The sequence below is a fragment of the Sander vitreus genome, chromosome 17 (genome assembly GCF_031162955.1).
Source record: "Sander vitreus isolate 19-12246 chromosome 17, sanVit1, whole genome shotgun sequence".
Classification (NCBI taxonomy): Eukaryota; Metazoa; Chordata; class Actinopteri; order Perciformes; family Percidae; genus Sander; species Sander vitreus.
In genome coordinates this window covers 19,278,869-19,304,683 of record NC_135871.1, presented here as the reverse complement: position 1 = coordinate 19,304,683, position 25,815 = coordinate 19,278,869, and the positions used below count along the sequence as shown (strand labels likewise).

At 38.8% G+C, this 25,815-nt stretch overlaps 1 protein-coding gene across 1 annotated transcript in view; it reads right to left on the bottom strand.

Moving 5' to 3' along the window:
* Positions 1–25,815, bottom strand: part of sorcs3b (sortilin related VPS10 domain containing receptor 3b) — a 40,151-nt gene that overhangs the window by 4,782 nt on the left and 9,554 nt on the right. The window contains exons 2-23 of the mRNA XM_078273490.1: positions 19,782–19,849; positions 16,006–16,105; positions 15,686–15,844; positions 15,414–15,487; positions 14,523–14,587; positions 13,797–13,915; positions 12,085–12,174; positions 11,656–11,835; positions 9,630–9,776; positions 8,636–8,738; positions 8,176–8,252; positions 7,970–8,061; positions 7,047–7,154; positions 6,729–6,846; positions 6,405–6,538; positions 5,716–5,829; positions 4,894–5,065; positions 2,431–2,617; positions 1,994–2,127; positions 1,512–1,635; positions 1,082–1,194; positions 665–799 (exon numbers count right to left, since the gene is read on the bottom strand). Coding sequence (XP_078129616.1) covers positions 665–799; positions 1,082–1,194; positions 1,512–1,635; positions 1,994–2,127; positions 2,431–2,617; positions 4,894–5,065; positions 5,716–5,829; positions 6,405–6,538; positions 6,729–6,846; positions 7,047–7,154; positions 7,970–8,061; positions 8,176–8,252; positions 8,636–8,738; positions 9,630–9,776; positions 11,656–11,835; positions 12,085–12,174; positions 13,797–13,915; positions 14,523–14,587; positions 15,414–15,487; positions 15,686–15,844; positions 16,006–16,105; positions 19,782–19,849 — 2,613 coding nt within the window. The remainder of the gene's footprint in view (positions 1–664; positions 800–1,081; positions 1,195–1,511; positions 1,636–1,993; positions 2,128–2,430; positions 2,618–4,893; positions 5,066–5,715; positions 5,830–6,404; positions 6,539–6,728; positions 6,847–7,046; positions 7,155–7,969; positions 8,062–8,175; positions 8,253–8,635; positions 8,739–9,629; positions 9,777–11,655; positions 11,836–12,084; positions 12,175–13,796; positions 13,916–14,522; positions 14,588–15,413; positions 15,488–15,685; positions 15,845–16,005; positions 16,106–19,781; positions 19,850–25,815) is intronic.

Below are 25,815 nucleotides of genomic sequence, written 5' to 3'. Positions count from 1 at the left end.
CAAAAACACAAAAAAAGAAAATAATAATATGCAACAATAAAAAATAAAAAACTCTGTAAGGTTAAATACCATAATGCTCGAATCATCTTACGAACTGGCAATTTAAAACTAACAGTTTCTTAAAAGAATAAGTTGAGAAATATGTTTCTTTCTAGAGTCATGTCTGTACGTTGAGTATGGAGCTTAAGCCGGGAGGCGATTAGATTAATTTAGCATAATGACTGTAAGCAGGGGGAAACCGCTAGCCTGGCTCTCCATAGTTAAAAAATCACCTACAAATTTGACTAATTAACACCTTACAGCATTTAACGTCCCATTAAACCACATCTTGTCAACTTTACATTTTTGTGTACGGAATAAACAAACAATTTAATGTGTGTTAATTTGTTAGCTTTAGATCTAACTTATCTCTCAGCAAAAAATCAAATAAACAAATGCTGAATTATTCTTTTAAACGTTTTTTGGTTTGTTGGCCACTTTACATTCAGTAGCAGCTAGTATGAAAAAGTACATAAAACCAGGGCCTAAATCAATTTAATAAAAAAAAAAATAATACCTAATGATGTCATACTGTATATGATTTTTGTGTCATATCAGTAGAAGTGAAACAGCTATTCTTAATACAAGTTCACATGATAATGTTATATATTTCTGGACATCTTACCATCTCTAGAGCCTCCTCACTCCCTCTTTTGTGCTCACTTGATGTTTGCTCATCAGGCAGGATAAAGAGCTCTGCTGTAGATGGAAGTCCAGGATACAAAGACACCAGCAGCTGATCTTCAGCAACCCCAGACACCTGACCAACACAACAGGCAGGTATAACGTTTGAACTGATACTTCTAAACTTAGAGCATTAAAGTCAAAATTGTCAAACCAACAACATTTTCACATCAGCTTCAATTCAAATTCACTCTAGACAACCGTGTAAGGTTACTGTCGTCAAAGATTAACTAAAAAGAGATGCCAGGACTGTCGTATCAATACTGCACACAGGTATAAAATAGTAATGACCCTGAAAGCCACTGGTGGCTGATGTTGGCTCCAGGAAAGACCTCAGAGTAATATGGACTCAATGTACCTGTGACAGAACTGTCCGCACCAGCCGCCCTATGTCCTCCCTCCACTCTGGGATGTCAGGATTGTGCTCATCAAGAGCTGGTGAGAACGACAACAGCAGCGATCTGAAGAACTCTGGGGGGAAAAAAAAGGCAAAGTGATGTCTTTAAGAATATGAATGTTACTTCTGGTTTCGTTTTTGATTAATCTGATGTGCAGTTTTGTCTTTTCTCATTTGGCAACATACGCATTGAAGTTAATTGCTTCTCAAAATCTCGTGTTCGCCTACTGTGACATTTTATTCATTAGATAAGTCCACATTGACATAAACGTGGCGCCGTTTGCAGCGTGGACCGAGAAGCATCATACTTTCCCCGAGATCGCATATTGCATATTCATGTAACGTGCATTGCACCAATTAAAGTGCTTTGAAGACTGTCTCCCCCACTCACCTTTAACAGTTATAACTTTTGAATCCTGCATTATAGTGCTCCCAGAAGCAACTTGGACCGTGACCTTGTTTTTTCCTTCTCTCTGAAATGTGTATGAGATGCTTCCCTCCAAGGTTATAATGGGCTGGATTTCAAAAAGGAAAAAAAAAACCAGAGAATTTCACAGAAAATCCTGCATCCTCTCAGCCGAATATAGAATACTACGTACATGCAGCCCTTGACAAACTGTATAATGAGGGGTTGCTGCAGTGAACACAATCAACGTGATAAATAAATATGACCAGCCATCCTAGCTGGATCCTCCAGAAAGACAGTGCAGTCACGTGCAGGAACATTTTAAATGATTTGTGTTAAAGCTCTGTAGATGTACACTTTGTAAACTACAATGAAAGGACATCAAGAGAAGATGGAAAAGACTGCAGTAAACAGGACAAAAAAGTGTGTGTGGAACAATAGCGGGAGTGGGAGGAGAAGCTTCTCACCTCGGAGCTGTTGTCAAACCACCAGAAGAAGGCCAATGTTCTGGTGTGACTCGGCCAAACCACCACGGTCAGATTAACCTTCTTCCCCCTGATGGCTACAATAGGAGCAGAGAGATATACACGCTCCACTGGACCTGAGGCAGCAACACATACACCACCACACATACATGCATTACACGTGTGCAAACAAATAAATGCAGGCATACGCAAAAAACACACAAATTCATAAAACACTGAGTATTACTTCGATCACAGCTGATGTACATTTAGCTCCAGGAGTGTTTTTCCATTTTCCAAGGCTAAAATGCATAAAAGTAATACAACCATGACAGAAATGAAATTCAGCTGAGTGGGAACGTGACTATCCATGAAAGAGGAGAGATTCATGCTATATGCACTGCCGCAGGAATGAGTAATGATGTTTCTTATTCACATACTGGTGATGTGTAAAAACAGTGTGCTGCTGTCAGATCCCTGGTTGTTTTCAGCAGAAGCTGTCACTCGGTAAATCCCAGTCGTTCTGTAGATGTGGTTGATGCCATCATCCGTCCTGCTCAGGTTAGAGTATGTGATCTTGATGCCGTCCCCGAAGTCTAGCTGGATGCTGGTCCTCAGCGAGTCTCCCTGTGGACAGACGGTAAGACATGGCATCTGTCACCGCGGCTTAGATCAGGATACTTCAATTAGACCACATACAAGTGAAGTAAGCACAGTCCACTAAGTGCTTTTGCTGAAATGACCTATAAGCCATGTCACAAACTCTCTGCAGGTGACTATGAATGGAAGGAGACAAAAACTCAACTGAGAAAAGAAGACTAAAGTAAAAGGAGAGCTACAGAGGGCGCACAGATAGCTCAGTTGGTAGAGCGGGCGCCCATATACAGAGGTTTACTCCTCGACGCAGCGGACCTGGGTTCAACTCCGACCTGCAGCCCTTTGCTGCATGCCATTCCCATCTCTCTCCCCTTTCATGTCTTCAGCTGTCCTATAAAAATAAAGGCCTAAAATGCCCAAAAAAATAATCTTAAAAAAGCTACAGAGGTCATGAAAGCGTCCCAAGGATTAGTTTATTATCTGGTGCCATCTCTCCAACTGATAAAATCATCCAAAACAAACACATATTCCCATTATTAAAAGAGTATTTCACCTACATTACCAAAAACAACAACAGAACAGGTTTTCTCACTATCTACTTGTGGCATCTAGTTTAATTTGTGGTGCTCACAATATTTAAAGAATCAACAACAGCTTGTCTTTCTCGAGACAGTGTACCTGCTACTCAGGATAATTCACAGAACGCTGTTAATAGTTTTTTTTACAGTGATTATTTATTCAGCAGAAAGTATTTCCAATGAAAACGGTTCACAGTGAAATCTGAGGATTATTCAGTAATGATACTGTTTGAACTTTTTATTTTGCCACAAATACATTTTGATTCACCCCCATAGTGCCCCCCATACATAGTGCAGAAATGTCAGAGATATCTTAAAAGCTGGGTAAATACAAACAAAATTATCTTCATGGCTACACTACAGGGAAGTGGGAAAGATGGCTTAAAGCGTAACTCTTGCCAAAACGCAACCTAGGGTCTTTTTGTGAATATACCCGAGTCAAACTTTTGTTTAAAAGCATAATTAGGACGGAAACGGCACTTTTAAGATTTACCGTATTCTCGTTTTCGGTCGAATGGCCTTTTGAATGGGAGTGCTAGGGGCACTACTATGATAGCATCAAAATCACTATTTTTAAAACACTAAGAAGGCTCGACACAACATGAAACTTTGCTCGAAGTATCACCAGGGGCTCTACACATGAACTCGAGCATTGAGCATTCAGAGATTGACTATTTTTGACTGGCTACATGGACGGCGACCGGACAAACCAACAACTACAGTGAGTTGTTAAAACCTTTCTTTTTAGTAAACTCTGTGTACACAAACAATGTTCTCAATGCTCGAGTTCATGTGTAGAGACCCTGGTGATACTTGGAGCAAAGTTTCATGTTGTGTCGAGCCTTCTCAGTGTTAAATATTGTGATTTTGATGCTATCATAGTAGTGCCCCTAGCACTCCCATTCAAAAGGCCATTTGACCGAAAACGAGAATACGGTAAATCTTAAAAGTGGCATTTCCGTCCTAATTATGCTTTTAAATGAAAGTTTGACTCGGGTATATTCACAAAAAAACCCTAGGTTGCATTCTGGCGAGAGTTACGCTTTAAGCGATGCTAGTGGCTCTAGACTGAAATATCTCAACAACTATTAGACAGATTTACATGAAATTTGGTGGACACCTTCATGGTACCCAGAGGGTGTATCCTGACGTTGGTGATCCCCTGACTGTTCCTCTTGCACCACCATGAGGTTGGCATTTTTGGTTTGAAAATATAATAGATTGATTGCCATGTAATTTGTACACAGCTTCATGTCCCTCTAATAATGGTGATCCTCTGACTTTTCATTTAGGGCTATCATCAGGTCAACATCGTAATTTGTCTAATAGTTAAAGGCAGAATGCGTAGGATTTGTGAACATAACATTGGAAGTTGGCCCCTCCTTCCCGGCAACGACACTAGCCAGTGAGCTATCTTTAGTCTAGCTTTATGGGCGTAGTATTTGTTTCCAGAGAGGAGAATTTAGCGGAGCTTCCCAAGCTTCCGACTTAGACGACACTGATTACAGTGTCAGCCAGGGCAGAACAGAGCCCCGAGGGAGAAGAGGCAGAGGAGTGACAGCTGGAGGCAGAGCGAGGGGCAGAGAAACGCTCAGAAAGGTCCTGAACACAGCAAAATGACAAGAAAAGACAAAATACAGGCAGAGGACAGGGTCTCTGCAGATACAAACACCGGTCACCACACACTCTAGTGGGTCAGAAGCGATGATAGAGAGGGATTGGACTCACATCGTCAAGGTAGACCATGAAAGTAACGTTGCTTCCAACAGTGGCGCTGAGCTCCCCTTGATTGGTGGACAGCCGGAGGCCTCGGGGTGGTCTGGGAAGACACAACTGCCTTTTGGGTGAGTACGCATTCCTCCCTTCCTCTTTACAGTTATTAGACAAAACCTTTCGATACCTTTGAAGCATAAAGTAAAAAAGAAAAAAAGACAGTGTTTTGTCATAATCCCATATTGCATTGCATACTATTATGTACTATTTTCTAATTTCCATAAATCTATGTACTTCAGTGAATGGAGACTTGTGGCAATGGATATCACTCATAGAGCAACTTATAATGCTACTGTCAATTAAATTTCACAAAGAGAAAGCTAAATGTTTTAACAAATATTTAATTTTTTTTTTTTTTTTTTTTTTTTTTTTTTTTAGGTTTCTGGAACTGTTTCACTAGCATCCAGAATTGATTTAAATTTTTTCCAGTTCTGAGCAGCTCCTCGGTTTCAATTCTGCAATTTGTTGTGGGACAAAAGTGTCAATCAACAGCACACAGATGTACAGTAGTATGCATACTGGCCTCTTTGAGTATACTTCATTGTGTCACTTTTTGAGTGTGAACACGTTGCATACTCAAAACTGGCTCAGCATTATAATGTATTATGGAACTGGGACACAGTCTAAGTTACTTTTTTCAGCTCATCTCAGAGGCTCTTTTCTGAACCACTGAGGAAGTGAACTATTATTTTATGTTTGTGTTCGAGACAACGTGACAAACAAGCTGAAATGGAATAATACTGTTTTGTGATGGATTGAACATTAGGGGCAACTTACCCTGTGCTGTTAAGAAAGCTTTGGCTGGTGCTGCAGCTTTTCGCCGCACCATTCGGATTAAACCAAAAAGCAGGGGAGCACTTCCCGCCTGCCTGGCGTTCCCACCCATAATCACTGCCAAAAAAACACGATACTTCTTAAATGGTAAATACTGCTACTAAAATAATCTAGCTTCTACAAGCTTTTGTAGTGGGGCAAATGCTTTGCAGTTGGTGCTTCATGGCATATTTTAAGACCATAACTAGAGACATGATTGTCAGACAAGCAGGATCAAACAGAATTTCAGACAGATGGATAAAAGATATTTAAAATTAATTTTGTGATTCATTATTAATTGAATTCTACTAAGTCACTTGACATTATGCAAATTATAGTAGCACGATTAAAAGTTCCAAACTCCCATCTACAATTTCAAAACTATAATTAGATTTGATGAATTCAGTCCTATTCGTTTTCCAGTAAATGTGCCATGTAAGATGAATATTAAGGCATATGAAGTTCTGCAAACTGATACTTCTGTTTTTGATTACAAATGTCTACAAGCAGTCGTAATTAAATATAAGTGAATTAGATTTTCAAAGGAGAGGGGGTATTTGGTAAACATGGTATGAAAGAAATTAAGGATCACTGAGAATAAAAGTCTCAGTTACAGTATAGCCCCAGTTGGGAAAGCTGAGAAAAGTAATTACCATTCAAAATCATAGGCTGTGCAGGGGCACGGCTCTGAGAAAGAGATCCTCGAATAGTCCTGGGCAAGCATGCAACGGTTGCCTGGCCTGCGCTTCATATAGATCTGCTTCTCACCCATCACACACAGCTCTCCCTATCAAACAAATAAAAAGATCATGTAGTTTTTTACAAGATTGAAAGAAACTCTGGGAAGAAAAGATCAACAGAAAGAAAGATTTTTGTTCATGCATTAAGCAAGTGTTGCTGTTGTGTGTTTACAGTGACGACAGACAAAGATCTCTTGAAGCTGACACTAAATCAATAATGTTTAATATTCCTGTTACCTTGTTTTGCAGGTTCCATGTTTGATAATCTCCATCCATGCATCTCCTGCTAAAGAGGCCCTTGTAGTCGATCTTGATCAGCTGCCACTCCGACCGATGACTGAAGTGTCCAAAGAAACTAAAAAGTGATTCAACAAAACGCAAATTTCAGATGAGACTATTCTGAGATGAAGATATACACATTTCTGATGGTGTAACAACACCAAATGCAAATCTTACAAGTTAGGGACATCAATACCTTTTTTTGTTTACATCCATAGAGGAGCTAATTCTTTAAGCCTTATAATATTTGACTGTACTTGTGTGTCTCTTCCTTACGTGATAATGTGATTGTCAGATTCTGGCTCCATTAACACTCCATCCACATACAGATGTGCCAAGGAGAAACTATGACGGTCCCATTTTTTTCCTTCGTCTAGACTGATCCTTCAGGAAACAAACAACAGATGTCAACGCATGAACATCTGTCCTTCTGTCTATGCATAAATGTTTATCTCTGTGCAGTGGCTAAATATATTGTCTTCTCTATGCGTATACATTAAACATCCCAAGCACAGAGGTTAAGCAGTGAAAAACAATGCACAAAAAAAATATGATAAAAGATTTCAGGTGATTTAGCTTTTGCCACAGTTGAAAAATTAAGCACCTCAGATTCTCTTCGATGTGAAAAATTATCTCGACAGAGCTGAACAATAGAACAAATGTTCCTCGGCCCAGGGACATTTTTGAAGGTGACAAAACAACAGAAAAGAGAGACATGACTCATTGTAACATTAGAAATAGATTTGGGGGGTTTCGAATCACCTTTCCTAGAGCTTAATCACTTTTGACAGGGCTGTAATGTGCAGGGGCATCAAAGATAGTATAGATAGTATTACAAAGCGCCTGCAATATGTGGAACTTATGAGGGCATTCTCAGTCTCATATTTCCACCCTGCTCCACTTTTCATTTACATAAAAGCACTCAAACCATCATATCCAACCAAGAGTACAAAGCTATAACAGACTCTCTGTTGTTGTAAATGATTCTGACAGTTCTGAAGCTGCAGTGCCGATACAATAATCATGCAGACTTGGCCCATCAGCATTTCAAAACATTAAATGTAATCATATGCTGCATCAAACATAGAAAAGAAACCTGAAATTATACCCAGGTAATTTCCCACTACAAGTCCAACACCTACAGTTCATACATACAGTAATTATGATGTCAGCTATTGTTGAGCAGTAGCTACACCTACCATAAGTGTCGAATAGGCTTCACTGCATGTAAGACTGCCAGCAAAGCCCCTCCATTGTCAAGAAACCAAACGTTGTGCTCTTCATCAAAAATCTGTATTGGTGCACATTGAAAAAACACATTTGCTCTGCTCATGACAGCTCACTTTCAATAACAATACATAATCTGTTTAAGGTAAACGCATGCAGTGTGTGTGTGTAGACTCACCTGTCTCCAGCTATTTCCTGCATCAGATGTTATAAACATCCCAAGGTTAGTGGAGGACAGCTCTTTTCCGATATTCCCTGAGTACAAAAACATGAATAATTTCACTCAGTGTGTATTTACATAGCAAAGACTCCCTAACACACAATGCACAATCCCTATGCACAATCACCTGATAAAATCGTTAAAGAGTTATTTTGTGAATCCATACATGTCCTCATTTTCCACTAGGGGATATGTTTATGTCTGCAACCTAATCATCTCACCCAAAATATGAGATTTAGGAGTTGAAGTTTCAGTATCTGATTTCAATGACAGAAAGAGGGCACTGTGTGATTAGTTTTGTGTGTGTTTGTAGTTGCACTGCTAAAATGCATTTTTCTGAGAAAGTAGGGATACCTCTGGTCTAATCTGATCAGTTTATTCTATAAATCAGATGCACTTCCTTCAGGTAACTCTATACCTGTAGCCACAATGATTCCTGGCACAGACTTTTTGCTGGTGATGGGTCCAGACGTGTAGGGATTCTCCGACATCTCCAGATGAAGATGCAGCGAACAAAATGGCTGTCAACAAAACGGATTCCAATGGAGCACAGGTTGAGCCATATATTTATCACACAGATCTTCACAGAAGCACTTATAATTAGCTTTGCCTTCAAACTATGCTTCCTGTTGAGAGGAAAGTTTTTCAGATTTTCAGATAGCATTTATAAAACAAAGATACTTTGTTCCTCTCATCTCCTCTGCCTGGAATAAAAAGACAGAAAATGGCTGAGGGGACACAGAGGGCATTTGAATTGTTTCATTCTAAAGCAAACAAGGCATGTAATTAAAATTCTCAAAGATGCACAGATAAAACTGGCAAAATTGATTCAAATCATTTTCACTCATCTCTCAGACTAAAGCACATTGGAAAACATCAATACAGCTTTTCAAACAGCAGAGGTTTGACGGGGGTCAGAAAGTAGACAAGAGCAAAATGGTCATCTGTATGACAAGGAGGAATGCAGTAATCTGCTATTAACCGAACAATTTACATTATTTTAAACAGACTATAAAGAACATACTGACTGGATTAGATTACTATCATATCAGCTGAATATACAACACAGAAGCATAATGTAATTCAGTGTAATCTAACATTCATTAGTCCAGTGTGACTACGGGTAGTAAATTGAAATCAGAGGTTAATGGAAAGTCTGGACCCCTGAAACTATACACGATGACACTGTGCGTTACACTGATAATGAGAATATTCCAGCCAAGCATCTCCTCGCCCATTCAGGAGGCTGATGCTGAAGCTGGCGCCTCGCCCTTTGCAAATATGACTCGGAATCAAAGAACATCCAAAGCACAGCTGATGAGGTTGAAACATTTGATAAATGATATATTTCATAAGCTTCCTTTCACATGAATAAGAGCATTCATTCACTCCTGCCCAAAGGCTCAACTCACCAGAATGCAGTGAAGGTTATTTCCAGCCACATCAGCGGCAGGAGCTGGCAGCAGGGCCCATGTTTGTCCCTTGTTGTATGTGATGAAAGTCTTGACATGATTGTCCAACAGTTTGTTGGCAAGATACATGCCATTTATCCCCTCAACCTGCGAAGGAAAACAGCAAAGATGCATTTATTGTCTACGGTATTTTCCCGATGTACAATAACAATCATATTCTTGGTGCTTTAGAACTAAGAGGATTACTCGATTAGTAGATTAACAGAAAATGAATCACTTCATCATTCGAGCAGTGGTGGAAGAAGCATTCAGACCCTTTACTGAAGTAGAATAAACAATACCACTGTGTGAAAAATACTAAATGTCTTGCTTTCAAAATGTTAAAGTAAGTACAGAAGTATTATTAGCAAAATGTACTTAATGTAAAAGTATTCTGAAAGGCACTTGTCACTGTTATTATTGTTTTTATGTTTGTTCATTATTATTATTACTATTATTATTATTATTATATAAAGCCTGACATCCTATTGCTCTGTGTGTGTTGCGGTTCTTAAAATCCCTTCGCTACCCGAACAACAGGCTTTGAGATAGCAAGCTACACGCTAAAAATGGCAAGTTTTGAAGAAAATTTAGATTGTGCAGTAAGGTTATATTATATATATAATATATTTACGGCATTTACTATCTAAATGGGAAGTTTTCGGGACCGATTGGAGGGGCCGATTGGCATTTGGTATGGACAAACTACACACTGCGATACACTGGTAAGAGCAAATTACATTTAACCATGTATACAGCTAATTTAAATAGCTTACGTTACTGTTTTGTGTTAACTGTATTGTGTGAACAACTTCATTTAATAATGTATGTGGCGTTTTCTTTTGCAGGGTGCAAATGTCCCACTAAAACAAGTTCCTTGCCGAGAGCATTTTGCAGAGCCACGTTGCGGCGTCCAGAACTTAGCGCCGCCCCCAAGACAATTGTGATTGGTTTAAAGAAATGCAAAACAACCAAGAGTTTTTTTTTCTCCTATCCTGGAATGTATGTGTGGAGGAGCCAGACCTTACTCCACAGTGCTGTCCACAGTGCTGTGGAGTAAGGTACAACTATTACCTCTCGAAAGTAGTATAGCAGAAGTATAGCAGCATAAAGTAGAAATACTCAAGTAAAGTACTTCAAAATTGTACATAAGTATTTGAGTAAATGTACTTAGTAGTAGAAAAGAGATACAAAATATGTATTAATTTAATGATTAAATAAGGTCTCCAAACTTACCTCAATTATAACTTGTCTCCTGCTAGTTGTACTACAGCACTTACTTTAAAAAAAATAAGCATATGCCTATTTTTGAAAATATTTTTGTATCTCTTTTCAGTGTTGTAGTTTGTAGACAGTCCCGAAGCACTTGTCTTGCCGTCTCAACACCGGAACTAAACAGAGCTGAATTAGCACAACTTTTATGCATTTCTTTCACATCTACTGCAGTCAGATTCACTGTTTTCACTCGGAAGGAATCACTTCACATGGGTAGGCACTTGTAATGACATTTCGAACATGTTAAGAGGCTAAAAGCACATTTAAAACTTGCCCGGTTTCAGCCTCCTGGGTGCTAACGCTAGCAGGAGGATAACACGGTGTAGGCAACACCGATTGTTTTCCTCGCTACTGACAGCACTCCAAATTTACAAACAACAGAGCTACGTGTTGATGAAGATTTGCTGCTTTTCTTTGTTTTATATCACATTAAAATGAATATCTTTTAATATTATATTGATCAGATAAAACAAGCAATTTGAATATGTCCCCTCAGGGTCTGAAAAATGTTATAGACAAAACGACTAATCAATTAATGGAGAAAATAATAGCCAGATTAATTGAAAATGAAAATATTTGGTAGTTGCCGACCTACTTTAATTACAATCACAGGTTAGACTGAACAATGTTTTCTACTACTATGTGGAATAAGTGAAAGAGGCATTAGTGGTGCAGTGACAGCAGGAGCCCATGAACAAGACTAACTACGCACCTTATAAAAGTCAACCAGTAGATTACCGGCGGGTCCTCTGCTGGTTCTCAGGTTCTCTAATGAAAGGGTGAAGTAGACCCCGGGGGAGTCTGAGATATACAGGCTGTAAGTGTTGTTCTGATTCCACTCCTGGACTGCAGCAAATACCTGCTTCTCATCTGTACTGATTATATGCATGTCCTGCAGGGAGGTGTTGATGAAAGAAAGTGAGACAGATGAAAAGAGAGAACGGGTGAGAATGACAGGTACAAGTGAGCAAATACGACTTAGAAGAGAAGCCATGTATTGTTGAGGAGTTTTTTACTGTAATAAAGTGTGCAATTTTTTCACAAAATAACATTTGTACGACTTGTATTCTACAAGAGAAACACTAATCATTTTCTCTATTATAATACTTTAATGTTTTTACAGTTATGTGGTGTTGCTTACCTTTGGGAGACAATATTTAGGTAATTTCATCCGCTTGAAGGATTCTCTCATGTAGGAGACAAAGTAGCTGGCTCGTCCTGACTTGGTTACCTTTGCAATGAAGTCAAAGAAGTTTTGTCATTCTTTAAATAGACCGCATATACATGTTTTAGTGTCGCTTCACCTAACACCTCTATTTTTAGGTCAGTGACTCGTTTATTTGCATTTTGATTGATGCCATGAGTTTTTCCTACATAGAGAGGACTATATAGACTGTCCGGAAAAGGAAAAAACAAATTGGGATGGGAATTTGCAATGCATGACTGACATGACCAGAATCTTGCAATTTTACTCCAGTATTAAAAGCAGACTAAAATTACAAGCACAACAGAAATTGCACGTATTATAATTATCTCAATTAGTCTAACGCTAAGTGGCACTGAAAATTGTGTTGGCTTTATCTGAAGTGTGTCTTGAAGATCTTAATGCACTAACACTTTCCCGTCCACTTACAGGGCAGAGCAACACTACTTGATTGCTTATTTTCTAATCAACTAGAAGGATGGTGTTTGTCCCCCAACACACTACATTAGGGCTCTAATGGAATAATCTATCGAAAATCAATGAGCTGCATTTTCCCAGGCCACATTTTTGAGGATGTTGCACTTGGCTGTTCCTTCTCTCCCATGAGACTTTGGAGGTGTTGAAGACTGCTTATTTCGTTGTAGCCCAATCGATAACCTCATTACTCTTTGTCAAGTTAAATCCAACTGCCCCGAGCAATGAAAGTCACAAGAAAGTCATCTGTGCCACCACAGCGCCACGCAGACACTCTCTGTGTCCAGTTATTTTCACCAGACATCTTCCTCGTGTCTGCCTCTGCCTTGACGGTCAATCTCATCTCAGCTAAATGCAATTTGGGCATTTTATTGAATCACCATTTCTGAATCACGCTGTGATATTTTTTTTGCTCATACATTTTCATTCTTACATCGCAGCCATTCCAATCAAGTCTGTGGATTAAGTGTGTTGAAAGTGAAACTGGGTCACTGCTAAAGTGTTGCCGCTGCAACATATCATATCATATCAGAAGATTAAATCTGTGGATAAATAAATTAAAATCGAACAGCAAACATTTAGGGGCGTTTATTCGAAAGAGTGCAGAGTGATTTACTACAAACACTGAGCCCTAGAAAACTATATCATTTGATTTTCTTTTTTTTTTCTGAAACTTAAGCTGGAGTCTAACAGGATGAGCAGATGCATCAAGGCTGACCAGCAGAGAGAAAATGACTTGAGCTGTGGATGTAAATCAATGACAGCTGAGGGCATTTGAAAATTAAATTTCTAATGATGACCCTGACTGCCAGTGTCTAATTGGAGTCAAAGTCAGAGTGAATAGTAATAAGGACACCAACCTGTCTATTCACAGTTCCTTTGCCGTGTGATCTCAGCTAGCAAACACATTTTTCAGGAATGGAGTATGTCTGTGCGGAAACTCAAACACTGAGCGTGCCTTCACATGAACGAGACAAAACATAATCAAAACACACATTGGGCAAGTGGGGAACAGGTGTGTTGGGGAAAGCCATTATGTGGGTTTTGATGGAAAAGCATGAACTGGATGCACAAGAGACCAAAAAAAGAAAAAGAAAATCAAAGTTAACAAAGACGAAAGCCTTTGCGTGAAAAGATGCAAGAGAAAAAGAAAAGTAATCTATTACTATGCAAACCTGTGTGAAAACGTATTCATCCTGCACAACCAGTGAGTTAGTGTCTACATGTCCAGGAAAGAGGTACAGTCTGTTGCCTTCTGTGCATCGTTGGGCTCTGCACTTCACATACTGGGCGCCTGGAGAGAGGCGAAAGGAAATCAATCAGAAGTAAATTACAAGCATTTACACCTTTAAAGCGTACTCTGTATGCACTGGAGCAGCTAGACATTATGCATAATGCTACACATAGTTCACAGTCCTGAAACAACTTTAATCTAAGGTAACTAGAGAAATAATGTAGAACATATGCAACAACTACTACTACTACAGTAGACAGTTGTCCCTTTTGCATTTGAAATTAGCTGAGATTTAAGACTAATGCAGTATTTATATGAGACAAGAAGAGTTTGTATGCTAATTCAGAGACAGATTTTCTCACCAGAGGATAAATATGAGTATATTTTCCAATGCAGGAAACCCATGTAATTGGTTTGACAGAATATACCATGCTTTTTAGAAGGGGGGAGTTGAAATTTGTCTATGAGACACAAGGGATAGATTAAAGAGAAGAAACATCCATCAACCCACTAAAACTCTCCGTTTTTGTCAGGAGACACCTATTCTGCTTTACTAGACTTCAGGGACCAATCTGAACAGCAGAACTTTCCCGTGACCTCGCTCTAAATGAAAAGCAAGGGGTCCTGTGGGTCTTGCTACAGCGGCGGACTGGAGTGCAGCACTCACGGTCTTTTGCGATGCGCGTCTCGATGTGGACCACATCTGATTCTCTATCCAGCCCCATTACCGCCCTTGAAAGAGTGTGAGGAGGAGAAGATAGATGGAGCAGACAGAAGTGGAGATGGGAAAGAAAAGGGAAAATGAGAATGAGATAAAAGATAGGGAGGTCAGGTTCAGTTCACAGCTGCAGATGGACATCCCTATTCTGCGAAACCCGTAGAAAGATGTCTTTATCTCCTGTAAATCAGTCAATGTAGAATCTGCGCCACCAGCGGCAATTAATCTCAATGCACCAAAGCATCAGCACAGGACCCAACAACAATAGGTATTCCGAGACATAGCTACCATGGCAAATGTGTGTTGTTATGAAATTGTTGGTGGCTGCAACACCAATGTGAAAAATAACTATCTGACATAATGTGCATGAAGAAATGGTTTTCAAGAGCACAAATAATGCATTGTTTCGGGTGCCGCTATACCTGCTGCGCTGTTCTTATTTATCTAATGTCCCGCTGTTCGTGCATGTGGAGAGGATGTCCTCCAACCAATGTCCTTTCTTTTGCAGCTAAAAAACACTCTTGGGTTTGACACGTGCCATGACAAATAGAGATACACGTGCTCACGTCATTATTCACTGCCTTGTGCCCGAGCAGTCGAGATTACTAAATGACAGCGACAACAAAAACAGCATGTCATGTTTGTGCTATGGAAAAAGAACAATATTTCTTCAGGTCTACGTGACATGGATATAATCAGTTTTGTGCTTGACTGTCATGGGGGAGACCTGTTTTAGACAATAGGTCACTGGATCCTTCTGGCAGCATAGGGGTTATGAACACTATCATTATCCAAATTACAATCAATCACTATAGAAAAACAGGATGCATGTAATCATACCAGTAGAATCGTCCTGGCATCACATTGTCGTGAACAAGCTGCCATTTCCTCCCAAAGTCCATTGAACTGTACAGCTGCAAGATAAAATTGGGCCCCATCTTCATCACACTTACATGTTTGAGGAGGAAGATAATGTTAATGAGCAGCACAGCCATCATCACATCCACAGCAGAATCACATAAATAAATAATACATAATAATAAATAAAATAAAAAACAAAACAGGTTTCAGCACCATATATTATCTTCATTATGGATTCACTCAGAAGCTACCTTGTTGTCATGACTGTAAGCCAGTATCCAGTTCTCCTGTGCAGGGTGGAAGAGCAGGCTCAGGATATTGAAGTTAATGGGATGCTTCTCAAAGCTTGCCCCTTCATCTGAACTGATGAGAACAGCGCTCTCTACCTCTGGGTCGCTAAGCATCATTATCTAAAGTACAGAGGGCCAGACGAAGGATAGGCATTAGAAGAGAGAGAGAGAGAGAGACAGAGATACTGTCATTTGGCAGCAATTTAAAAATGTAATTTGATGTCAGGAACGTGCTTGTGAGAGATCAGACAGAGAGATAAAAGCAACAGGGAAATGCTGACCTTCTGTTTGTTGGTGGGGCAGACGTACAGGTAACTTAAAACTGTCCTTGAGCCCACTTTGTCGTTGAGTTTGGTATAGGTGCTTCCATAATCAGAGGATCTGGACACAAACAAAAAAAACATGTTGTATGTAGGATGAAAAAATCAATTAGAAACTTGCCTGAGACAGATTTTAAAGCACCATACCAATGGTTTGGCATTCTTTAGCCGATTAACTGCAAATCAGTTATCCTTCGCATGACTGCATCTCCAAAGCATACCGTGCGTTTTTAGATTGATTTTCTACCTCTCGGGCAGCCTTTTGCATTATGGATATCAACTTGCAGAGCTAAAGACTAGCTTCTTGCTAATGTGTTATTTTTGTTTGTGTTGCTCTTATATCACTTTGATGCAATCCTGCAAGAAATGTGGCATGCTAAAAAAGTGAGTCATTATTCCACTAGTCATCTACTGTAGGTGTTCAAATTATACAAAGGACCAAATGGGAAAAAAATAACACGGAAAAACACACTCACTAATGAAAGAGTCTGCTCTTAATTCAACCAACATCTTTCAACAGCACAGGGTGACGGTTGAATAAAAAGCAGAGCTTTCAAGTAGTCAGTGTTGTAGAGATTTTACAGAAATGTGCTGTACAAACAGACTGATTCATTCAATTAATAACTGTTGAAGAAACCCTGCAGAGGTTTTGACCACAAAAAAGATGGAAAGTAACTAAAGCATGCTCAGAAAGTAGCTGGATTTCTTAAGATAACGTCACAAACAAATTTACATAATATATAGATATAGATATACAGTACACAAGACTTTGAAAAATGAAAGTAGTCAAGCAAAACTTAACTGACGGTACAAGCTTTAACATTAGCCATTATTATTTTTCAACCTGCTATCATCTCATTAATATCCACCTCCAATTTCAAAAGCCTTATATGTAGGATGTTGTATAAATATCATGAATAGTGAGAATCCAGACACTGGAATAAACTCCTAGAATAAACACCAAGAAAAAGGACAAACAATGGAAAGCAGGGATTATTCGATAAATGCACATTTACATTCATGTTATTTCGGGCTGAAGATTGGCTTGTTGACTGAGAAATATGATCTAAACAAGTTTGAGGAGTCCAAAAAGTCTAAATTTAGTGAGAAAGTTGCTAAGACAGTAATGCAAATGTATTGTGTATGCATGCTATAAAATACATAGAATACCTGTACATAGAACACGATGAACAAGTGAAATACTTTTAAGTTGCAGAAAACGACGATGTCAACTGGTGAAGGTGAAGCAGCAGTCGAAGCAAATTAATACATTTACTGAAAGATTGGGTTAGTCTGTCAAATGAAATGATTAACAATCAGTGGCAATAACTGCAATAAATGTAGAAATGCACCAGCAAAAGACAGAAAGTAGAAGATTTATGGATTTAACAATGCAGGTTTAAAAAAGGACATTAGAAAGGACATGCATACAACAGGTTTGTTAGACCTCACAATGAACACTAGTGTCAACATAACATCACAAAACTCAGCAGGGACATTTAGCATATTTCTTTTAATGGAGAGGGAAAAAAATTATTAATGTATTAGTGCACAGGCGCTAATCTGAAACTCCTCCTTACCACTGCATAAAAAGAAGGCTCGAAGATAAAAATAAAAATAAAATGCATTCACAGAGTTGCAATCACATTTCTTTTGAAAAGCAACGAGAAATATGGAAATAGAAAAGAAGCACATTGCAAGTTTGTTAGATTTCTGCATTAAAATAGTTGGCATATTCATTAGGCTTTTCCTCTCGCAACTATAATACCATTCAGCAAAATGTAGCTTTGACAAACATAGTATGCAGACTAAATGTTCACTTTACACATGTCAACTAAGTGTTTGCAAGCTGGATTTCATGCTACATTGACATGTAATGAAACTAGCCTGCAAAATCCATTTATGAACCTCAGGTATGTTTTGGAAAATGGTCAACAGTAACGTAAGTGTATGCAATAAATTCCATTTGCAGTAAATGGACTGAAAACTCCAACACAAGCATAGCCTTTGAATACAACAACATTCTGAGTCAAGAACACATTGTTGTCTTATAGTAGAAAAGCCATTATTCTATTTTCATGTTGGTAGATGTTTGTACATTGAAGATGGTGAGGAAGTAATTTAAAAACATCCTTTCCAGAGCAGTGGTATAATCCTTTCATGCTGTTTTTTTATTATGAATTAGTGGCCTTTGGTTCTCTCTGTTTTTAACTGACTTAGATATTTAGTTTCATATTTTTGTATTCAGTTTTCTTTACAGCAGGGGAAGTTTAAGTGCGGTATTTCTGTTACTATAGCGCAATAAATTAGCACACAAAGCTGACAAATACACATATATCCATGCATCCCATGACAATGGTAGATGTGTTCGTCATCCCAATCTCCATATTTCTCCTCGCCACAAAAACAGCCAATCATGCTCTCAGTTCTACCTGAGTGCATCCAAATGTAATTTCACTGCATAATTGGATAGATACCCAGTGTCTGCTATCATTGTCTGTGCATTAATCTGAATCGTCCCATTTGGTGTTGAAATTGTTTACAAAGACTTACCCCTCAACACATTTGTATTTGTGCTTAAGTAGCCTACTCCTTTCAGTTGGCATCTTTGATGGAGGCTGTGAAAGAAAGCCTCTTAAATGATGTCATTACATCGTGAAGTTCTGTGAAGAAAGAGTAGCCATCTAAAAACACAAAGGGACTTGATGTGTGTTTAGCTTTTGCAAGTCACCCATTGATCTGCACATTGCATTCTGCCACCAACAGTGGCCCAGAGCTGTAGTCATAAATCATTTATTGTGTTATCACAGAAATCATTTACTCCCGTTTCTTTTCATAACATTCAGATCTCTGCTTTTCTAATACCTATACTAAGAGCCTTTGTGCACTCCCTGAGGTACACTCTAATTTAGTCGTGGTGCAATTGTTAAGCAGACACCTTGATGATGGAAGACCTCCTGTACACAATATGGGATTTCAAAACGTGTCAAGTCGGGTGTAAATCTTAGCGGCGCCTCTGGTGAAACAGATATTAATTTGAAACTCTATGCTTGGCGGACTGATGGTCTCTTTCACGTGTATTTCAGAATGAAATGAGTTCTCTGCAGGCTATGGGAGAGGTGAGAATTGGCCTCTGTGGTATAATCCTTAATGAATTCCATTCTTATTTATGATCTGACAGGGCACTGTAACTCACCTCTCAATACATACTGAATGAAATGACTACAGATATACAGTAGCAATTGCATGTCAATTGCTTCTGAAACAAAAGGTTTCAGGAAGTTTCTAGGTCAGAGGAAAACAGACACCAAAAAAGAATCCTTCTGATAAGTCTTCCGGTTTACCTCTCAAAAATAGCCTTTCAAAAAGTTTCTTTGCTGATGATGGACATAAAATAGGTTGGGAATGTTTTTTTTTTTAAAGGTTGTTTTTCAGTTGTCAGTGTTATTTATGACGCTGAAGGACGCAAAGATGAGAATATTTCCTTCGGAACTACTTCAGATTGCTTTATTAAAACATACTTCATATTGGCTTCCAGTGTAACTTGATTGTTCATTTCCTAGCAAGTAAGAACACTATAAATCACACATGCACTATACTGCACTCTCTATGAATATATTATACTTATTGTTTTTTGGGCTGTGCTCTTGCATCTTTTAAAAAATCCTTGCAATGATGCCATAAACTTTCTATTTAGATGGAAAAGGAAAAATAGCAATGATTAAAAACAAACTTACCTCCAGAGTGAGCTCTCAGTAACAGCCCCCAGGTTGAAGTCATACAGCTTAGTCAAGATCAGGATCACCTGCAACATAACAGCAACAGACATACTTAATTACATGCCAACGTCTGCACTAAAAAGCTTTTGCATAAGTGCCTCACCAGCATACTTACCTGTCTACACCTAATGACGTGGAATGATTACAACATGTCTGCTACATCCCTTTACTAATAAATATCAGCGTCTTACAGTAGGTTATCCCAATGACAAGTGATCCTCATGTTGTCAGGAGATGTCAGTCTCCTAGTGGCAGGATCTAAAGCAAATCCATGTGGGCTTTCAAGAATTGTGTCTGTAACTCATGTGGAATGATACCTACATAACAGCAAAATCTGAAAACAATTGTTCACTGAACAATGAGAAGAAATGCAGTCAGTGGCTTCACCGCACAACCCTCTCTATTTTCCTTTTTTCTTCTGTCTTGCTTTTACCTTTAAAATAGTGAAGTAAGCTGCAAAAGCACCAACAGATGTTGATGTCAAATGTTGCTGGAAGATGTTATGTCACTCATTTTACTTATTGGAAGATGTCGAGTTCCAGTTTTGGCTAAATGCTTTTGCGTGTTCTCTGAGGAAACAAAAATGTGGCCCATAAAAGCCTGCGACAGACGTAGAGGGCAGAGTGAAATGGTGTGCAAACGAATTATTGTCACTCCAATGGTATTATAAATGACTTGCCATGGGGATGCTCATAGCTCAGGATAGAAAGGGGCGTTGGGGTAGAGAGTTTAGGGCAGGGCATGGAGGGAGGGAGAAGGAATTGTATATAATAACAATCAAGGAGCAGGGACATGGCATAATATGACGAATTTAAAAAAAAAAAAAGCTTGAAAGATAGGTCAAAAGCTCAATTACAGTGAGTTTAAACACATTAACCTTATGGGACCCACGGAACGAGTCATTAAACCGAGAGAAGCCACACAAGATTTGGAGGAACAAAAGACATTCCTCTAAGCCTGCTTTGGAAATGTTAAAAAGCCAATTGACCCACAATTTAGCTATCAAATGGCTACTGTGCATGGCTGGGACTATCTGCATTACAGGTTAATTAACCAATCACACAGAGAGATAAGCATTTGCATAACTAAATGCACCAAGTCTGCAAGGTCCAACGCTGGAGTCTGAATCAATTTGGAGTACAGACTTAGTTAAGTGGCTGTGATGTTAGGCCTAATTGCCTGCTTTGAAAAATAGATACGAGAGAAAAACTCTGCCAAACTGTTGATTGTTTGACTCTTTAGTTCTCTTTTGCTAAACAACGACGACAATGTGTGTCATGAGACATTATACTACGAGGTAAATTGAACCTGGAATTGATTTTATCAGTGTCAAACTAGAGGCGGTTCATCCCAACCAAAGGGATTCAAATATCCAGCACTGCAAATTGCAAATTAACTGAGTGAACAACGCATAAATGTTCACAGTTTTATGGGCTTCAATCACTTGCACCATCTTGCACATGGATCCAATTTAATCAAATGCTCACAAATTTAGTTTGTTTAACATACAGTGTCTAAAAATAGCCCCAAATGGCCAAATGTGATGACAAAAAGCCTCTCAGCAACAAATCTGCAATTGTCATTAGGAACTCCATCATAAACATGTTTGTGTGGTCGGCTCATTAACAAAAGCTGACCCTTTAAATTGGGTCAGTGACAATCTACCTCAGGGACCAACAGACTAGCCAGGCAGATGACTGTTTGGATGATTTGTCCCAAAGTGGATACATCAAGAGTACATCACTGGAGACACGTCTTCAACATTATTGATAGCTGTGCATCTGTGGCTCAGGTCAATAGGGAGCTACTATACATGAATAAAAAATAATAAATGCTGAGGGAGAGCACGTACAGTGCTGTGCACATCAGATGCGTGACGTTAACTATGAGAACCCGGCAAATGAAGTAGCATTAAACGCATATTCTAAGAGTTTATGCTGCAGCCCTGCATTTATGTAAATACTGGGAACAAACAAACACAAAATGGCTTCCAGAATTATTTTGAGCCTTCTAGGTAAATACAATTTTCCATGCGTATCATCGCTCACTTGCATACATGAAATTAAGTAAGGACCCTAGAAGGCCAAAAGCAGTGCATTTATTCATGTTTATGTTTTATTGATGTGAGCAAAGACAGTTTTGCCCCGGGAAAGTCAACCAATCATTTTTCCGATTGGCCCTCCCCCACCAAGGAGTTGGGTTTAGTCATCCTTTTATCCTAACATTCTATTCTTGTCGCTTGCTTTCCCTTCTTTGGTTCCTTTCTTTCCTTCTCGCTTTCTTTCTGTTATTCTTTCAGTCTTTGTTTCTTTTTCTTTATTCCTTTTAAAAACAGGCTCACCTTTTTGCTGTCTTATTTCATGTAACCAGCATATTTCACGAGAAACCTGCACATGCTGTTTGGCCCTGTAAAGGTATATTAACTCTTTCAGGTGGCTGAATAACCATGGCAACAAAGTGCTAGAGCCATTAAATCATTCTGATGTAATGTATCGCCTTAACACCAATTACTCATTCACTCACAGACCTGCACACTACACTTCTACAAGCATGCAGCGTATACATGTCTTGCACATTCACGCAAAAACAAAAATCAAATTAGAAATTCCATATCCCTCCGTTTGTTTTTTTTAAAAGAGAAATGTTCCATTTATTTTTTTAAAGTGCTTCAGTGGGACATGAGAGGCATCTCAACACCATGTTGGTGGGCAGAAGATTTTCTACACAGCTCACAATTTAGGTATGAATCATTGCTATGTAGTGTACTGCAATATAGCTATTAATAAAATGAAATAGACTTGCAGCACATCAGCACAGTTTTATTGTGCTTTTTTAACCTCATGCTCCAAATGGAACCTGTTGCCCCCAGTAAAGCATCATTAACACGCCGCCCCTCAAAAACTATTTCTGTTTAATTGGGTAGTCAAAGGAAAAAAGGGACCCTTTCTCTAAAAATCACACCTCCAGATTGTTGTTTCTTTCCTTTTTCAGGAGTAACACACAACAGGAAGTAGGAGCAATCTTTAGAAGTGTAAGAAATACAGCCACTTTCATGTAGATCTGGCAGTGTTTTTGAACCTAGCCGGAGGGGCCAAGTGAAGGATCTAAATTAATTTCCAAGGGACTCCCAAAGTTGATAACAGTGAGTGATGTAAGCCTCTTTGTAATAACATGGCTAATGGCTCATGCATTGACACGTATATCTATATTTTATTTACCTTCAGCACCCAGTGAAAAGTGCACTGCTAAAATGATACAAATTTACATTCTCATGAATACACATAATGTTGTGTATATTGTACTGTAGGGTAAACACATCTATACACAGAGCCATCTCCCAGGAGTATCCCTTATCTATTTACCTCCTGAGTCCAACCACAACATCAAAATGCCTGACAATTCGCTGAAATATATCAACACTAATTAAATCATGTCTTAAATAGCTTTCATAAGATGGCTTTTACCCAAATATGCCATCTTTCTCCGACAGCTGTCTGGGGGGTCAGTTTTTGTGACCTCATCAAATTTGATAAACAAAGTAAAGGTGGGTTTTGAATCTGTCAAAAGATTGAATTAAAACATAATCTGACAAGCTTTGAGTGCAGACACTCTTATTTACCTGGGCTGTGTGTTGATGCACGTGTACAGTAAGTGAATATTTTTCCAACTAGAGAGTTAGGCCATGAAGATGATAATACACAAACAAATTATATAATTTATAATAGTTATGACAATAATAACTTTACTTAACCAAAATGCTTCACGAAGACTAAAAACATCTTTTATAGTAGTAATTTGATCACAATAGCAGAATAGAAGTTACAAAACGTGTAACTAACTGAGAATCATCAGCCGAATCTGCAGCTCGGCTTTAAAGGCTTTATAAAAGAGTTTTGGCTCATTGTTTAGCTGTCCGGTCCATAACTTTGCTGTTTTCGTTCACTCTCACTGCTCTTGTAGCGTAATTTCCGGCTGCAACACGCAACTGTTTTCAGTTAAAAAAGGTCTAAAAACCCACTGTACACTACCTGCTCATCACCAAACGGCAGACAGACACAGTTAGCAACTTCCTAATCACCACAACACGACAGCAATTCACCACGACACGACAGCTATTCACACAACACAACAGCATTGGTGAGTGAAACGGAAAGGGTAGGTACGTATTAGGCACATAGTATATTTTGGGGTATTTTACACCATTATTTTTTATTTTATGTATTATTTATTTTGTACATTTGCAAAAATGACAGATACCCCCATTTAATGTATTCCTTATGTGAGTATAAAGGCCCGACATCATCTGCTGGTACAGTGTATGTAAACTGGTTTGTGCTGCATTCTTCAGTTGGCCCAACGTCCAATGAAGGTTTGAGTAAACTTGCCACTCCAAACATCCTTTCTCCACTCTCTCGTCCGTTACAGCTACAGCTATGGCAACAAGTGACAGCTCCCGCTAGCATAGCTTAAGCTAAACAGTCCGACCAATAATCACTTATATAATTACAATTTGGCACATCTAAACAAAATCAACATTTACCCTCAACAATCATTCCCCAGGGACCTTAGCTAATGTTAGCAAATGAGTTATGCACAGATTAGAAAAATAAGAGCCCAAATCTGGAGGGAACTACGCTAGCATTATGAATGACAGCCGTTTTCGCTTACTAATTTAGCAAAGTGTAATACTAATTCAAACGCAATAGACAGCCTTACTAGATTACTAAAACAAATGTAAAGGTTCTTCAGTGACATTTACCGACCTGAAAGAAGTAATTAAAAAACGATCAGTCTGTTGGCTTCAGTGTCAAGTTTACTAAAACATTCATTCAGACGTTGGGCCAACTGAAGAATGCAGCACAAACCAACAGATAATGTATACACTGTACCAACGGACGATCTTCTGCCTAGTGATGTTCCGATACCGGCTCCGATACTGCCTAAAACGCTGGTATCGGGAAGTACTGGAGTTTATGCACTGATCCGATACCAAGTTATAAAGCCCTAAAGAAAATCTACATTAAAGTAGGTCATGTATGTTCTTTTTCCGTTATAACTATGACTGTCAAACTGCATAATAAAAGAAAGTTCTGGGGCATTCATGTTTCACAAAGAGTTTAACCTGAGCTAGACCGACAACAAAGATAGAAATCATATTAAAAAACATAATAAAATATATGACACACTGGTATCGGATCGGTAGTCGGTATCGGCCGATACGCAAGTTCAGGTATCAGAATCGGTATCGGGAAGCAAAAAATGGTATCGGACCATCTCTACTTGTGCCTTTATACTGACATAATGAATAAATAAAATTGGGGTGTCTGTAATTTTTGCAAATAACAAAAGAACTAATACACCAAATAAAAAAATAACAGTGTGATTTGCTGTTGTGTTGTGCGATTTGCTGTCGTGGTTTGCACTTCACGGCCACCGTAGATGACCACAATAGATAGATAGAATAAATTCCTAAAGAATAAAAAAACTCTAAACCAAAAAAAAAAATGCAAATGGACTGTAGTAGACCAGGTTGGGGTGATGCCAAGCTTTTACCAAATTTGTGTCACAGCATAGATTACCCCAAAATTGACTCTCAGCTATTACTGCTTTGAATTAGAAGCATAAAAGGTGGTTTGGAAAAGGAAGCAGGGGGAAAAACGTAGCGGGAAGAGCCAAGTCTACGAACTAATGCAGATCTATGGGGGCACCCTAATGTATCCTGGCCATTATCAGAAACCAAAAAGCTGGCATATCAAGAGAGTGAGAAGAGCAAGCTGAGACTCCATTGTTCACCTCACTACACTGCATTTCACTGGCCTGTTCATGCAGATGCTATCCTGAGGACACAAAAATAAAACCGGTTTCATTTGTTGTTAAGCTCATTACATTCTCAACTTCATTAAGAGAAGGAAGGAAGAAGCCAAGGGCAAGTAGAGTCATTTGAGCAATTTGACAAACACTGTTCTTTTTTAAGTCAACTAGCTAATTAATC